The sequence below is a fragment of the Tachyglossus aculeatus genome, chromosome X1 (genome assembly GCF_015852505.1).
Source record: "Tachyglossus aculeatus isolate mTacAcu1 chromosome X1, mTacAcu1.pri, whole genome shotgun sequence".
Taxonomy (NCBI): domain Eukaryota; kingdom Metazoa; phylum Chordata; class Mammalia; order Monotremata; family Tachyglossidae; genus Tachyglossus; species Tachyglossus aculeatus.
In genome coordinates, this window is record NC_052101.1 from 68,625,802 (window position 1) to 68,643,071 (window position 17,270).

Here is a 17,270-nt window from a genome sequence, read left to right on the forward strand (position 1 = left end):
TTACCTTCGTTCATGGAAATTGCATGTGAAATCATTTTAGTCAATCATTTTAATGCGATATGGTAATAGCTTCCAAAATGGAGTGAATCCTAGCACTGTGGAAAGATTTGAAGGAAAGCTATGATAAGATTTTTGTTTTGTTGTCTAATATGTGAAAAATGTAATGCATTAATTATAAAGTCAATCACATTTTGCTTATGGGATCCAATATTGATTTTACGAGTCCTACTCGTTCCTTGGTGTTGAAAAATGAATGAAACTTGTGCAGTGTTAGAAATGATTCTCACCAATCTAATTAGGGTTAAAACCACAGTACTGTAACTAAGTGATTATAAACCTCTGTCATCGGTTTATATTAAAGAATAATCAATAGAAACGGCCTAAAATAGATGTTTTAGATTGCCAGTTGGAAAAATGAAGAAAAAAGTGTTTTTGGATTCCACCTGTTTCTTAAAGGTTTCTTCTGGCCCAAGGAGGCCTAATTCAGGGAATCAGTCAAGTAATAATATTTACTGAGCACTTACTTTGTTCAGAGCAGTGTACTCAGGGCTTGGGAGGCTACAATACCATAGAATTGATAGATATGTTCCCTGCCCACAAGGCACTTACAGTCTACAATCTATGTCATCTATAAATAGGCTCAACAGCAGCAGCAGAGACATGGAAAACATGCATTTTTCAGTTTATACTTCCTCATGGTTCTCTTGGAAACCCTTTGGAACTGCTTAGATGACTGAAGTATCTCATCACCTAGAAACTCACATTGCTGGAGTTCTGCGTGTCTTTGTGCCAGTAATTTCATGGATTTATCAGTTACTGTCTCAATGAGCTCACCCACCTATATGAAAAGATATCAAGAAAATAATTACTTAAAAGCAATATTAAAATGAAAAAGTACATTGTTTTTCCCAGTTTATAGTAGTCAGTAATTCTGGGAAATGTTTGGAAATCCTAGAGTATTTTTCTAATTTGAGTTACACAAGAGCCCGTTGTTGGGTAGGAACTGTCTCTGTTGCCAAATTGTACTTTCCAAGCACTTAATACAGTGCTCTGTACACAGTAAGCACTCAATAAATACGATTGAATGAATGAAATCCACCAGGACAAGGAAATGCCTCATCCCTTTTTTAAAAGTCTTGGTGTACTTTTCTTCAATTCCATTTTTTTCAAAGATATTTACTCACAACTTAGAGGGAGTCTGACATGGACAGGTGTCATCTTCAATCCTTTAGCCACATTCAGGTATTAATTTATTTTGAATTCAATTTCTTGGAATTATTTCTATGAGGTTCTTATTTATGTTACTTTTTTTTCTGAAGCCATATTGTCTAAGAAAATTCTATCGTTGGTATTCTTCACCTCCAATTCTAGGCTGTACTGGAAAAATGAATGGATCAACACTACCTGCATTTGCAGTTTTCCTATTGTTACATCTGAGTTGTACAGAATGTTTTCCACATTATGTTTCTTCCTTCTGAGGGACGGAAAATGTCGTCGTCTTTTCGATGAATATGAGACCTGCGAACAAAAAGCTTTTTCCAGAATTGTTATTGATTATGAATAATGAACACCCTTTCCTTATTCCACTAAAAACAAACTATGGACATTACCACAAAGGGTGTAGAGAAATTGGAATAACTGGCTCTGAAAGAATTCACCGGAACAAGAGAACCCAGCCCACACACTTCGCTCCTCTAATGCTAACCTTCTCACTGCACCTCGATCTCGTTTATCTCTCCGCTGACCCCTCCTCCACCTCTTGCCTGGAATGCCCTCGCTCTCAAATCTGACAATTACCCCCACTTTCAAAGCCTTTCATTCATTCAATCGTATTTATTGAGTGCTTACTGTGTGCAGAGCACCTTACTAAGCACTTGGGAAAGTACAATAAACAGTGACATAACCTGCCTACAATGAGCTTAGTCTAGAGATGTGCTTTATTGAAGTCACATCTCCAAGAAGCTTTCCAAGACTACACCCTCCCTCCTCTCCCACTCCCTTCTGCATCACCCTGATTTGCTTCCTTTATTCATCCCCCCACCCAGAACCACAGTACTTATGTACATATCTATAGTTTATATTAATGTCTGTCACCCTCTAGACTTGAGGCTTGTGAGCAGGGATTGTCTGTTTATTGTTATATTGTAGTCTCCCAAGTGCTTAATACAGTGCCGTTCACACTGTAAGTGCTCAAAAAATAAGATCTAATGAATGAAAGTCAAACATAAAGGAAGACCCTAGGAAATTGTTTCTGCAGCTGCTAAGCACAGTAGGTGTCTGTAGTTTCCATTGACTAGCTCTTCCGAAAAGTAGTGTGACCCAGTGAAAAGAAGACAGGTCTGGGAGTAAGGAAACCTGGGACCTACTGCCAGCCCTGCTACTTTCCTGCTGTGTGACCTTGAGCAAATCACTTAACTTTCTCTGTGTCTCAGTTTCCTCATCTGTAGAATGGGGATAAAATACTTGTTTTCCCTCCCCTTAGACTGAGCCCCATGTAGGACAGTGACTGTGTCTGATCTGCCTGTGTTGTGTGCTTGCCACGTAATAAAGCACTTAAATGCCACAGTTCTTATCAAGCCATTAACTTGGTCTGTTTTTGGTGTTTTGAAAACTTCTCGAGGATAGAGACCAAATCTTTTACTTCTACTGTATGTTGCTAAGCCCTCAGGATAGTGATTGCCCACAATAGGCACTGAATAAGTGTTGTGGATGAAGGGTCCTTGCTTGCTAATGGAGATGATTCAAAAGTCATGCCCTCTGACCAATAAAGTCCAGTGATCACACATTCACTTTTCTTCCCTTTTGTGTTTAATCATTAGCTAATGCAGTACATTATAGGTCTGTCATAGTAGATACCCTGAGATGTATCACATCTCAGCTCTGTACATCAGCTTTTTGTTTATATGTGGGATTTGATTTTTTTTTTAAAGTGCCAGGACTGAGCATTTATTCTGTGCAGAGCACTGTACTGGGCCCTTGGGGAATAGCTGATAAGAACTGTGATATTTGTTAAGCGCTTATGTGCCAGGCACTGTATTGTGCCTCAGTTCCCTCATCTGTAAAATGGGGATTGAGACTGAGCCCTATGTGGGACAGGGATTGTGTCCAACCAGATCAGTTTGTATCCACCCTAGCGCTTAGTACAATGCCTGACAGTACGTGCTTAAATATCACTATTATTATTAAATGCTTGCTGTGTGCAGAGCACGATACTAAGCACTGAGAGAGACTACAGGGTTGGGGGGAGACTACCCATGGTTGTTGTCCCTTTGGGAGGGAGGGGCGGCTCATGATCTAAGAGAAAAGACAAGACAAATTAATAGATCAATAGCAGAAAAACAACTACAGGAGTGTTAAGGGAACTGATGAGATAGTGGGAGAACATGGAGGTGGTAACTCTTTAGAGGGGGCTTGCAGATGGGAGAGATGAGGTTTGGTGAAACGGATGGAAGACGGCATTCCAAACAGAGTGAAAGATGTAAACCCAAGGTCTTGAGGTAGGAGTATAGAGAGCAAAGAGACAGCTAGGAGGCTTTGTTTGGAAGGAGCGAAGGCTGATTTTTGGGTGATGCAGAAGGTGGGTATAACTGAGGGAGCCAGCTGGTGGCTCTAGAGGAAAAAAAAATTACACCACACCAGTGCATTCTGATAGCTGAATTCCTAATAGAAGGCTTAATTCTAAAGATTTCCTATATATGAGATACAGCAATCCACCCTCCAACATGTGTGAAATTGAACATCGGTGTAATGCATAGAAACTTATGCATTTCTGGTCTGGCAATTCTATATTTTTTTGCCAGTTATTTTACCTGTAAACTAGCCACTTTCAAGTAGACCCCACTGCATTGAGAAACTTAGCTCTGACTTTCCAATTTTAAGGTATTGTTGTCCAAACTATGGCTTAAGGGCCAAATCTGGCCCTCCACCTGTTTAGATGGACTCTGCTGAACATTGGGTTTGGTGAGCAACAAAGCTTGGTGTGGGATTAAATTACAGAATGATGTAGTTTTAAGGGTGGAACTCCCATATTGACAAATTATTCCACTCTTTAATCACCCCTCTCCTCCCTTTGCTGCCTTCCCCCAGTCAACATGCTGTCAATGGGGCCAGACTTAGGTGCCAATTGGCTAGAGCAGGGCCAGAGTAGAAGGCTTAGAGCTGCAGAGTTTCCTTTACATCTGCCTCATTCATACCTGCTTCTGAGCCCAAACTAGGCCATTCTATTGTTTTAATAGCATCTGTTAAGCAATCACTATGTAAGCCTTATAATAAGCACTGGGGCAGATCCTGGCTCCACCATTTAATTATAATAGAGAAGCAGCGTGGCTAATTGGAAAGAGCACGGGCTTTGGAGTCAGAGGTCATGGGTTCAAATCCTGGCTCTGCCAATTGTCAGCCGTGTGACTTTGGACAAGTCACTTAACTTCTCTAGGCCTCAGTTACCTCAACTGTAAAATGGGGATTAATTCTGTGAGCCCCCCCCGTGGGACAACCTGATCACCCTGTAACCTGCCCAGAGCTTAGAACAGTGCTTGGCACATAGTGCTTAATAAATGCCATTAAACATTAAAAAAATAATAATAACAATAGTGATGGTATTTGTTAAGCACTTACTATGTGCCAAGCACTGTTCTAAGCACTGGGGTAGACGCAAAGTGATCAGGTTGTCCCATGTCCAGCTCACAGTCTTAATCCCCATTTTACAGAGGAGGTAACAGGCACAGAGAAGTTAAGTGACTTGCCCAAACTCACACAGCTGACAAATGGCGGAGCTGGGATTAGAACCCACAACCTCTGACTCCCAAGCCACCTGCTTTCCACTACGCCATGCTGCTATGCGGCGTTGGGCAAATCACTTCACTTCTCTGTGCCTTGGTTATCTCATCTGTAAAATGTGAGCCTCATGCAGGGCAGGGACTGTGTCCAACCTTATTTCCTTGTATTCATTCATTCAATCGTATTTATTGAGCGCTTACTGTGTGCAGAGCACTGTACTAAGCGCTTGGGAAGTACAAGTTGGCAACACATAGAGGCGATCCCTACCCAACAGTGGGCTCACAGTCTAGAAGGGGGAGACAGAGAACAAAACATATTAACAAAATAAAATAAATAGAATAAATATGTACAAATAGAGTAATAAATACATACAAATATATATACATATATACAGGTGCTGTGGGGAGGGGGAGGAGGTAAGGCGGGGGGGATGGGGAGGGGGAGAGGGGCCTCAGTCTGGGAAGGCCTCCTGGAGGAGGTGAGCTCTCAGTAGGGCCTTGAAGGGAGGAAGAGAGCTAGCTTGGCGGATGTGCGGAGGGAGGGCATTCCAGGCCAAGGGGATGACGTGGGCCGGGGGTCGACGGCAGGACAGGCGAGAACGAGGCACGGTGAGGAGATTAGTGGCAGAGGGGCAGAGGATGCGGGCTGGGCTGTAAAAGGAGAGAAGGGAGGTGAGGTAGGAGGGGGTGAGGTGATGGAGAGCCTTGAAGCCGAGGGTGAGGAGTTTTTGCCTGAATCCACCCCAGTGCTTAGTACAGTGTCTGGCACATAATAAGTTTTTAACAAATCCCACAACAAGTATACAAGATAATCAGGTTGTAAACAGCCAATGTCCCATATAGGGCTCACAGTCTTAATCCCCATTTTATAGATCAGGCAATCGAGGCATAGAGAAATTAAACGACTTGCCCAAAGTCACCCAGTACAAAAGTGGCAGAGGCAGGATTAGAATCCAGGTCCTCTGACTCCCAGGTTGGAGCTTTATCCTCTAGGCCATGCTGATTCTCAATTGACTTGGAGCCAATTAGAAAGGCCCATCTTTGATAGCGCCAGGCTGGAATTTGGCACAGGGAAAGTAAAGGAACTTTCTTGAGCCTCTGAGCCTGACACGACAGATGCAGTTCACTTGGGGATAACTGAGTAACTGCCTGCCAAGGGCCCCTAGAAATACAGGTTTCAGAGCAGTTGCTCCATTGTATTCATGTTAATCCAGTGTCAACAGTAAGCCATCATGTGGCCTGCTATTGACAGGAAATTTTTTTTTAGCCTAGCTCTCAAAGAGAAAAGTTTGGACACCTGCTTTAAGGGAAGACTGAAAGGTGACCCAATTAGAAAACATTGTTTTTGACTTGGCTTCCAAAGTAGTACAACCTTTTCAGAGTTTAAAAATTTGCAAAGCTGTTATAATATCCTTCGTTCTCTCCCTGTCCTTCTTCATTCCTTTCTTTTCCCACCCTTTCTCTTTCCCCTTCACCATGTCTAATTCCCACTTGTGTATTCTCTCCCTGGGCTTAATAATGGTGGTATTTGTTAAACACTTACTATATGCCAAGCACTGTTGTAAGTGCTGGGGTAGATACAAGGTAATCAGGTTGTCCCACATGGGGCTCACAGTCTTAATCAGCGTGGCTCAGTGGAAAGAGCCCGGGCTTTGGAGTCAGAGGTCATGGGTTCAAATCCCAGCTCCGCCACTTGTCAGCTGTGTGACTTTGGGCAAGTCACTTCACTTCTCTGTGCCTCACTTACCTCACCTGTAAAATGCGGATTAAGACTGTGAGACCCTCCCGGTGGGACAACCTGATCACCTTGTAACCTCCCCAGCGCTTAGAACAGTGCTTTGCACATAGTAAGCGCTTAATAAATGCCATTATTATTATTATCATTATTAATCCCCATTTTACAAATGAGGTAACAGGCACAGAGAAGTGAAGTGGCTTGCCCAAAGTAACTCAGCTGACAAGTGGCGGAACAGGATTAGAACCCATGGCCTCTTACTCCCAAGCCTGTGCTCTTCCCACTAAACCACGCTGCTTAAGAAATACTATTATTGTTATACTACTGCTATCTTCCTCCCCCTGCCCCTCCTCCCTTTCACCCCCATCCTACACACACAGAGACACAAATTAAAGCGTAAGTCCTTCAAAAGCAATTTTCCAACCACCTACCTTCTGGAGTCCAGGAGGGAGAGATGTCACAGATAAACGCTTTGTTGTTCGTCTGGCTCGCAATAGCGTCTTTTCTCCAGTTATTTCTTCAGTTTCTGCCTCTACAACATTAACATCCAGTTGTATAGTCGCTTTAAGAAAGAAAAGCTCATAAGTATTACAAGGCTGAATGAGGAATTCAAGTTATGAAATCTTAGTAGTTCCTTGGTATCTCTTTTCAAAGCCGCCCTCTATCTTTGTCTCCTCCCATATTCTCCCATGTACTTCATTAGTCACCATTTTAAGGCAGCTTTTGTAGAAACCAATCACATTTCTACCAATCACAGCTATTCTCTTTGAGGCACAGTTCGGAAACCTGGCCCTGCTCATTCTGCCTTGTAAAACTAGAGGAACTAAACAAGCTGGTGGATGAAAAACACTACCACACAAGTTGTAGTGTTGAATGAAACAAATTTAAAAGGCTTTCTCTTGAGGTGAAGTTTTTGTGTCCATATTTGCCATTCCAACCTTTTCCTCTATGAGCCCCATCATCCCAGGAATCAGGGTCCTGGTCACAGAGGTAACAGCTTTTCATTTTGAGCATGGAAGCAAAAAAGGGACAGGGCTAATAATAAATGTGGTATCTGTAAAGTGCTTACTACATGCCAAGCACTGTATTAAGATAAATCAGGGCAGCCTCATGGTGCTCATAATCCAAATAGGAGAAGGAATAGGTATTTAATCACCACTTTACAGATCAGGAAACTGAAGCACAGAGAAGCTAAGGGGCTTGCCCAAGGTCACACAGAAGGCAAGAGGCAAGGTTGGGATTAGTACCCAGGTCCACTGACTCTCAGGCCCATGCTCTTTCCACTTGTAGCAGGGATGAAGCCTGGGAGAGAGGACAGACTTTAAAATGCTAATAGGTCAGAAGGCCATTTTGGGTCTTTTCTGCCCTGACTGAAAATTCTCAGGTCTTGTCAGGGACCTGGGATGAGTAAGTCTGTGAGTTCAACTTAGAAAACTATGGTAGCCATTTTCCTTGTGTGGTGGGAACTTTATGCCCAGGCACAAGAGAATTTGTATCATTCCCTTTGTTGCTTTCAACAAAAATCTACTTGTCTGGCCACATGCGGTAATTGGTAGGTGCTTGGTTAGCTAAACACTATTAGTAGTAACTGTTTTTTTGACAGCAGAGTTAGCTTGTTTGAAAGGGTAATCGTCTGGGGACAAAAACGGGGGGATTTGTTTCTAATGCCTTCTAGCCTGATCCTGTTTCCAGACTCTCTTCATATAAGCGCTGAACTTGTTCCTAGCTCTGTGTTTTCTCAAGCACTTTGAAATTTATGGCAAATGCAAAACATCAATGTGATTGTCAGAAGTTTAGCGTTATTACCACAGCCTTGAATCAACCCATCATATTTATTGAGATCTTAACTGTGTGCAAAGCATTGTACTAAGCACTCCCAAATACAACCAAAATAGCAACTGAGAGATCATTTTTCTCATCCCACTTTCCTGCCAGATGATATATAGGTAGCAAAATGAATGGTCAGCATTCTTTCCAGTTTGCCTGGCTTAACTTACTCATGCTAGGTAAGTGGCATTATTGATTATTGTATGATTTTAATTCTGTTTTCATTACCTTAGTTCCCAAAATTCATAAGAACTCATGTGGCTAACCAACTGGCCTAACCATTTAACTATTTGTTAGCCACTTGAACAAATCTATAGCCACTCGAACTAATATTCAAAGTCAAATCCAGAGACTATCTCATGTTAGTTCATTGAATCAAAAGACTGAAAGCACCGTGAGAGATCATCTGCTCTGTCCTACCTCCAGTCACAATGTCTTCAAACCAGCCCAGAGAGATAAGTTGTGACCCTTTTCTGAAAAATCCCAGTGTATTCAATTACCATTCTGGGAAAGTTTTCGTATTTTCGGTTTGGCAAACACTTTGGGAGAAGGCAGCTCCTTGATGATGCGAGGAAGAAGACTGTGGGTATTTGAAAAGATAGTTGCTTTGTGGCTTGTGGGAGTGACAGAACTGGTGCTTAGTAATTTCGTTCTGTGGTAGAATGGCAGCACTTTTCCCAAAGCAGACTTCATCTTTTTCACCACATTCTTTTTCTTTTTCTCTTGGCCTTCTTTAAATTCTGGGTCATTGTCACTCGATGATTCTTCTTTAGGAACTAAAATATTTTGTTTTACTAAATTGGTAGACACAGCCCTGTGCCATCTGAATAAATAAGGAAGATTTATTATTAAAAAGAATCTTACAAAGGCCATAAAAACAGCCTCCATAACTGTAGAGGATAGCTCATGACTATTCACATTTTTCATTTGCACTGCATATTTTAACATCTTGGTCTTATAGTTTATTCCAGTAGTACTACTATCCTGTCGTTAATTCTTCATGAAGAGTGTACATTTGCCTAATTAAAAACTGAAATGTGAAAAATATATTTCCACATAAGTTAAACTGTTACTTTTAAAAAAATGCACCAGCTCTCCTGAACACATTTTATATTTGCATTTTCCCAGTTAAAATTTGGGGGAAGGAGATAACCATGAACCTAGAGATAAATGCAATGTTCAAAATCGGAATTCTGACAGAAGGGGATGGGAGTTTTCAATGGTGAATTAAAACACTGATACTTTCTCATGTCTTTCATGAATGCATTTCTCTAACTTACATTTTTGAGCATGAAATGCAAGAAACCCAGCCTTTGGAGTATAAAGACAGCAAACATAAGATATATATATAATAAGAATCTCATGCTTCCATAAGATTTTTGAAATCCATGCCAGAACTAAAATAATTTGTTCCTACCTTTCAATTCCTCTCCTTTTGAGAAAGCCATTTTTTTCTTTTAGTGTCCTGAAAGCACCCATAGTAGATTTTTCTTCCATATATTACCCTAAAAGACGTGGAAAAATATAGTGGCGTTTATGCAGCAATATGTTTTTAAAATTCACCATTTAGGTTCCTGGGTGTTCTAGTAGCTTCAGACTTTCAGAAAGAACTGAAGCCCTTAAATCCCTAAGCCTTTCCTTGAGACAACATTTAGGAATTTCATGGAATCTTCTCTTCATTACCTTGCAAGTGCTATTTGCATCATTTCACAAAGTTGACCTGTTTACCATTCTTTTTGGTGGCATATGATGCATTTGTTAGAGCTGTGAGAAATTCCACAGTGTCTACTTGAATTTGTGTTCAAATTTTTTTGCCAGAAGAAAATCAACTGTGGTTACTTCCTTGCCAACCCTTTTTCAATTATTCCAATTTAAGTCAACAATCATGTGACTTCAGCACAAATTATTTTTCAGTGTACTGCAATAAATGCCCATACTTTTTTCATTCTTAGGAGAAAATTTTTTTTATAGAAGCACTAATCCCCAGTCTTAATTCCAGCCTAATCTTTTGATGTAGTTCTTATTCAAAGCTGAGAAAGTCCTAGAGGCCTGGAAATAGGTGATAGAACACTTAGTACAGTGCACACAATAAGTGTTCAATAAATCCAATCGATTGATTGGTGCATGTCTTTCCCCCTGTTAATCTATAGTGTTGAAAATACTACTCTACTCTCCCTTCCCCATAGGCTGAGGCTACATCTTTTGAAAGTTGCCTGTAAGCCCCCTCAACAGAAGGCCACCTGTGGTAGGAAAGATACAGGATTTTAACTAAGCTTAAACTTTTTGGTACTCCCCTTCATTAGAGAATGCGTCCAAATCTAATTCGAAGAGTAAAATGTCTCACTAGAGAACACATATTGCATCAGCGTTCTATAATCACTAGGTGGTAGCAGAGACTTTGCTTTATTATCATCTGCCTTTAAACCTCTCTTTTTTCTGGTAGTGTTTCACAGCGACGGCATTTTGAAAAGCATTCTAATAAAAATGTGTTGAAATACACACTAAATCTTCTGATACTTGCCCATGGAATCCACTACTCTACCCGACTTCTGAGAAAAATATTTGAAAGTCTTCTCTGATTCATTCTCAGCACCCCAAGTCCCATCAACCCCAAGCCCCTTGACAGCAGGGGTTTGTTATCTGTTTCTGAAGAACGGTCCTAAGCGCTTAGCACGGTGCTCTGCACAAAGGCACTCAATAAATACCACTGACTGAGACTAAAAATGTTCTGAAATACCTTCTTTGAGAATTTGAATTAGCTATGCTTTCTAAGAAGAATAAAGAGTCAGAAGACATGTTTAGTCCTTGCAAATTAACTATGCCTCAGTTTGACTAGAGTTCTGGCCTAATGGGCTGAAACCATTTAGGACAAAACCAAGGATGAACTGAAAAGAAAACCACGAGCCCACATTAATGGAACAAATGGAAGCAGGCACATTTTCAATCCGACTACAGTCGTTCTTTGGCCATTAATTCTTTACATTGCAAAGAACTATTTCTGCAGGGTGGCTGAAAGCCATTTCTTTCAGTCTGGCCAGCGTTTGTATGGCTTCCTTCAAAGCTCTCCTAAAAACCTATTTCCTGTGTGAAGCTTTCCCAGATTACCACCTGCCCCCACACCCCATCATTATGAGGTGTGCCATCTACTCCAATTGCCTCAGCCCCGATTTATCTCTTTATAAGGCTGTGCATATACTGCTGGAAGGTTGGCTTTTCCACTTTTACCTAACTGTATTATCATATTTTTTGCTTTCTCTGGTATTCTCTTTTAAGCGGTGAGTTCCTTGAACACAGGGATCATGTCTTAGGCCCATATAAGTGAGTCCACAAAGTGCCCACATTGTGCTTGCAGTATAGGCAGTTAATTATATGCTAACAAGACTGCTGTAAGACTCCCCATTGGCCCATGGCCGCACTCTACTACTGACTGCTGCAGTTAATAATAAGGAAGAAGGGGAAGAAGGGAAAAAGGAAGAGGCAGGAGGGAGGAAAAAGAGGGAGGAAGGAGGAGAAGAAGGAGAAAAATTGTAGTATGTGTAAAGCATAATGTGCCAAGCACTGTACTAAGCGCTGAGGCAGATACTGCATATGCCAATCACAGAGACACCCCACCCCCCCACCCCCGTCACACATGGGACTTGCGGTATAAATAGGAGGGAGAACAGCCACTGAATCCCCATTTGACAGATGAGGAAACTGAGGCCCAGAGAAATGAAGTGATTTGCCCTGGGTCACACAGCAAACAAGTGGTAGAGCTGGGATTAGAACCCAGGTCCTTTAACTCCCAGGCCTCCCAAATGGGGGTCACATATGCCTGACCCACCAGCAACAACTTGACAGATAACTGATTAAGGAGGGACTGCCCTCATTAGCAAGCCGAGTTCCCCCAATTTCTCTCCAAAATTTAAGGCCCCCATGGTTGAGTGTGATATGAATGTGGATGCTGAGACTACCTTCCATGTAGCAGTTGGAATTCTAACCCTTCTCACATTGGCTAGCCCCCTCTGTCTCCCTAACAACTCTGACCAGGTCACCTTGCAGTAAGAACTGGTGGAAGCCATTTCACCAGGGCCCAATAGGCTCTACTTAGTCCTCTTCTACCTCGTGTTTCTGTCTTGGTCCTCCTTAAGTGGGCCATTTTGGAGTCCGTCTGTAAGGAGTGCTTATATAATGACTCACAATGAGTGCTACATAGCAAGGCTTTAGTGAGCAGAAAGAGCATCCATGCAGTGGCAAGAGAGGCTGAAACATCAACAATGCCCAGCTAGTAGCAGCTGGCAATTTCAGGTAAAGGAGATCTTCAGATAGGTCTGCTCAGCCAGAAAGGGTGGAAGTAATACCTCCACCAGGCTCAAACATCGTGAGACTAACAGGTGGGTCTCTTTCCCTTCTGCTGCTTTCTTTGGAGGTGGAAGGAGGCAGAGAGGCCCAGACCATGCTTTCCAGCAAAAGGCTGATGGTGGATGGCAGGCCACCCAAGACATAGAAAGTAGAGTAGAATCTTACACGAGCTGCAATTTCATGGCCTGCTGTGCTCCATCCCGTTCTTGACCCCTGTCTACCCTGCCCTAGTGGAGCCGTGGGAAGGTGGCGTCTGGATCTGGCCCAGGCGGATACAAGACTAAAGGGGATGGGTCTCATTTTGGGGTGCTAATATCCCATAGGCATTTTGTTTTTATGTCTGGGCAAACTATTGGGGCTCTCTAGACTGTAAGTTCATTGTGGGTGGGGTCGTGTCTAACAATTCTGTTATAATGTACTCTCCCAAGTGCTTAGTGCAGTGCTCTGCACACAGTAAATGCTCAATAGATCAATCAGTGATAAATACCATTGATTGATTGATTACAGTTCCAGCAACTTACTGTGAAAATCTGGAGTGGGGAGAGACAGGAGGCTGGGAGGTCAGCAAGGAGGCTGATAGAGTAATCAAGGCGAGACAGGATAAGTGATGGGATTAACATGGTAGCAGTTTGGATGGAGGGGAAAGGGTGTATTTTAGCAATGTTGTGAAGGTCAAACTGACAGGATTTAGTGATGCATGGATTATGTGGACACGTGGCTTGGATTACCCTATGGCGACATAGGGGTAAAGAATTGTGGATCCTATGAAACAGCCTCATTCGGAAACACCAGGGTGTCTTGGCTGCAGGATGAAGGCTGCCCAATGCCCCCTCAAACACCCTCCATCCAAAGAATGTGTGGCTTTCCTGCTTCAACATTCTTTCCTTGACATCCTTGACATACCACCTGGCAGTAGCCTCTGAATGCCCAGCTGTGTGGCCTAGTGGAAAGAACACGGATCCTAATCCCAGCTCTGCCATTTGTCATCTGTGTGACTTTGGGCAAGTCACTTAACTTCTCTGTGCCTCAGTTACCTCAACTGTAAAATGGGGATTAAGACTGTGAGCCCCACCAGGGACAACCTGATAACCTTGTATCTCCCCCAGCGCTTAGAACAGTGCTTGGCACATAGTAAGTACTTAACAAATACTACCATTATTAAAAAGACTGATGGTAGAGAACAAACAACCCCTTGAGGTGGTTGGCTTCAGGGCAAGGAGCTGCCAACATCACTGCCAGACACTCCCACCTTTGGAAGAGAAGACATTTTGTCAAAATTTTTTTAAAACAGACCTGTAGATTGTGAAAGTAGTTTGACAAATTCAAGCTTGCCTGATGTGCAGCTAATGGACATGCAGCTATTGGATGATGTAACTGCATGCATGGGGTAGCAGCCTCTCGGCCAGAAAGACGTGGATAAAGATTTGGGGCAACTAACCACCTGCACATTAAACTTGCTTAACATGGAATGATCTCCAGCTCAGAAAAATTACTAAGATGCAACACCGTTTTAAAGAAGCCCGTAAGTCACTGACAGCTTTGAATGGATATGTACTTGGCCGTGACAACGGTATGTGCACAGTCAGGGGTAAATTTTGTGGGATCCATCAAATTCCACATCGGACTGAAAGAGGTTCAGCTTCTGCAAAAACAGCAACACTGGTAACTGGAGGGAAGGATAACTGCTTCTGGGAAAGTACGGTCCAAGGCTCTGCTTAAAAAACCTGGTTTGCAAGGCACCTGTGAAGCCTCCCAGATTTGAGGAAGAATATCCAGTCCTTCAATCTCCAACTGTAGACCCGTGGCATCTTCTCCCGTGTGACGAGACAGGGGTCAAGAATTGTGAAGCCCACAGAACTGTTCCTTAGCGAGGGGTACTAAGGTCACTTGGCGGTGGGATAAGGGGTACCCAAGTCCCCTTCACACACCCTCCAACCAAGGAAATCATGTTGCTTCCTTGCTCAGAGAAAGCCCATTCAGTCCTTGACAGCCCAAAGCGAGAGCTCCTGGAAATGGCCTCTAAGTGACGTAAACTGGGAAAATCCCTTATGATTTAAAATAAACCCACCATTTGTCTGGGTCAAGCAGCGTGGCCTAAATGGGAAACATATTTTCACAAAGCTTTAGATTTACAATGTAAATTTAGAAATTCAAATTTACCTGATTACATGAAGGACATTCAGGTCTCAGACAATGTGACTGCATGCATATGGCCATGGCCTCCATGTGTGAAGATGACACCGATCAACACTGGTGGCGGCAAACAAATTCCTCATTCATCTTGGGAAACACAGCATCACTGGACCTTAGTGAAAGGTGTGTCCAAGCCTCTGCCATACATCCTGCTGTGAAAAGCCACCACAGTGCCACCTTGTTTTAAGCAAGTCAATGAGGCCTTTAGAGGCTTGTCTGCCACAGGGAAGTGAAATGACATGCCCTAGGTCACACAGCAGGTTAGTGGTGGAGCCGAGATTAGACCCCAGGTCCTCTGATTCCCAGGCATGTGCCCTTTCCACTAGGCCATGCTCTCTGGGTGTGTGTCTCTCCCAAACCTGGACTTCATCTTGGTGCACCATAACAGGAAATTTTAGAATTCGGGGTTCTGAGCCTTGATTTCGTTTTTCCTGAGCAGTGCACCCTGTAGTGAGAAGGTTTTGCATTGCCATCACCCACGGACTCCAAATAGTTCCCCAAACAGGCATTAGAAGCAGTCCAGAGTTAATTTCATTATGCCAAACTTTATGGCTGGATTGAGCTGTCATTTTTAGGGCTTGCTCATAAAAAGAAACACAGCATCCTCATTGTTTGCTTTTTGAATACCTTTCAAAAAGAAATGGGATAACATGATTATGGGCCATAACTATTCATCCCAGCCCTGGCCTCTCTCCTTCCCGGCAAGCTCACATTTCCTCCTGCCTTCAGGACAGCTCTACCTGGATATCCCACTAACATCTCCAACTATGTCCAAAACAGAACTCCTTATCTTCCCATCCACTAAAATCCTGTCCACCCCATGATCTTATCTCATCATTATAGATGGCACCATCTGTCTCATAAGCTCATAACTTTGGTATTATCCTTGACTCCTCTTCCTCATTCAACCCACATATTCCATCCATCACTAAATCCTGTCGGTTTGACCTTCACAACAATCTCTAAAATCTGTTCTTTCCCCTCCATCCAAACTGCTACCACTTTAATCCAGTCACTTATCCTATCCTGCTGTGATTACTGTATCAGACTCCTTGCTGATCTCCCAAGCTTCTGTCTCTCCCCATTCCAGTCCATGCTTCACTCTGCTGCCTGGGTCAGTTTTCTACAAAAACCTTCAGGCCATGTTTTCCCACTCCTCAAGAACCTCCAGTAGTTGCCCATCTACTTCTGCATCAAACATAAACTTCTCACCATTGGCACTCAATCACCTTGCTCCCTCCAACCTCACCTCCCTTCTCTCCTACCACAATGCAGCCTGCACACTTCACTCCCCTAATGCTAACCTTCTCACTGTACCTCGATCTTGTCTATTTCACCACTCTCCCTGCCTTCAAAGCCTTATTGAAAGCACATCTCCTCCAAGAGGCCTTTCCCAACTAAGTCCTCATTTCCTCTTCTCCCACTTCCTTTTGCACCATCCTTGCACTTGCATTTGCACTCTTCATTCACCCCTCCCTCAGCCTCACAACACTTATGTACATATCCATAATTTATTTATATTAATGTTTGTCTCCAGCTCTAGACTGTAAGTTCCTTGTGGGCAGGGAATGTGTCTAACAACTCTGTTACCCTGTATTCTCCCAAGCTCTTAGTATAATGCTCTGCATACAGTAAGCACTCAATAAATACCACAGATTGGTTGTTTGATTAGGGAGCAAGATTGACTTCCACAGGGAACAATGTTTACCAATTCTGTTATACTGTACTCTCCCAAGCACTTCGTACAGTGCTCTGCTGAGAAACAGCATGGCTTAGTGGAAAGAGCACAGGCTTGGGTGTCAGAGGACAGGGGTTCTAATTCCAGCTCTGCCACTTGTCTGCTGTGTGACCTTGGGCAAGCTACTTCACTTCTCTGTGCCTCAGTTACCTTGTCTGTAAAATGGGGATTAAGACTGTGAGCCTCATGTGAGATAACCTGACTATCTTGTATCTACCCCAGCACTTAGAACAGTGTTTGGCACATAGTAAGTGCTTTATAAATACCATAATTATTACTAATAATAATTATGATGAATTGATCCCCATTTTACAGTTGATGAAATTGAGGCACAGAGAAGTTAAGTGACTTGTCCAAGGTCATACAGCAGACAAGTGGTGGTGGTGGGATTAGAAGCCAGGTCCTCTGACTCCCAGGTCTGTGCTCTTTCCACTAGGCTACCCTGCTTCCCACTAGGCTATGCTGTTTCATAATATATGACCCAGCATAGTATTGCATATGCTATTTGTTTAAATTAGTACATTATTTATTAGCTCCTACTATATGTGAGGTACTGAAGGTAAATACAAGATAACCAGATCATAACAATAATTATAATAACAATTATAATATTATTATATATATTATATAATATATTATAATATATAACAATAATTATAAT

General features: G+C 42.6%; 1 protein-coding gene across 1 annotated transcript; it reads right to left on the minus strand.

The window, feature by feature from the left end:
• Window positions 1–607: 607 nt before the first annotated feature.
• CX1H3orf49 (chromosome X1 C3orf49 homolog) lies at window positions 608–9,816 on the minus strand. The gene is made up of 5 exons (XM_038771700.1): window positions 9,755–9,816; window positions 8,838–9,160; window positions 6,942–7,072; window positions 1,405–1,518; window positions 608–838 (listed from the first exon to the last, which is right to left on the minus strand). The coding sequence occupies exons 1-5, from the start codon at window positions 9,814–9,816 to the stop codon at window positions 641–643; spliced, it is 828 nt and encodes a 275-aa protein (XP_038627628.1). The 3' UTR covers window positions 608–640.
• Between the last annotated feature and the right edge of the window lie 7,454 nt (window positions 9,817–17,270).

Bases quoted from the DNA above. Each gene is read 5' to 3' on its own strand.
- CX1H3orf49 (XM_038771700.1), bottom strand. From the start codon at position 9,816: ATGGGTGCTTTCAGGACACTAAAAGAAAAAAATGGCTTTCTCAAAAGG. The intron at 7,073-8,837 runs GTAATTGAATAC...TCTTTCTTAAAG, and splicing joins ACGAAAACTTTCCCAGAATG to CGACTATACAACTGGATGTT. The intron at 839-1,404 runs GTAGTGTTGATC...CTTTTCATATAG, and splicing joins TAGGAAAACTGCAAATGCAG to GTGGGTGAGCTCATTGAGAC.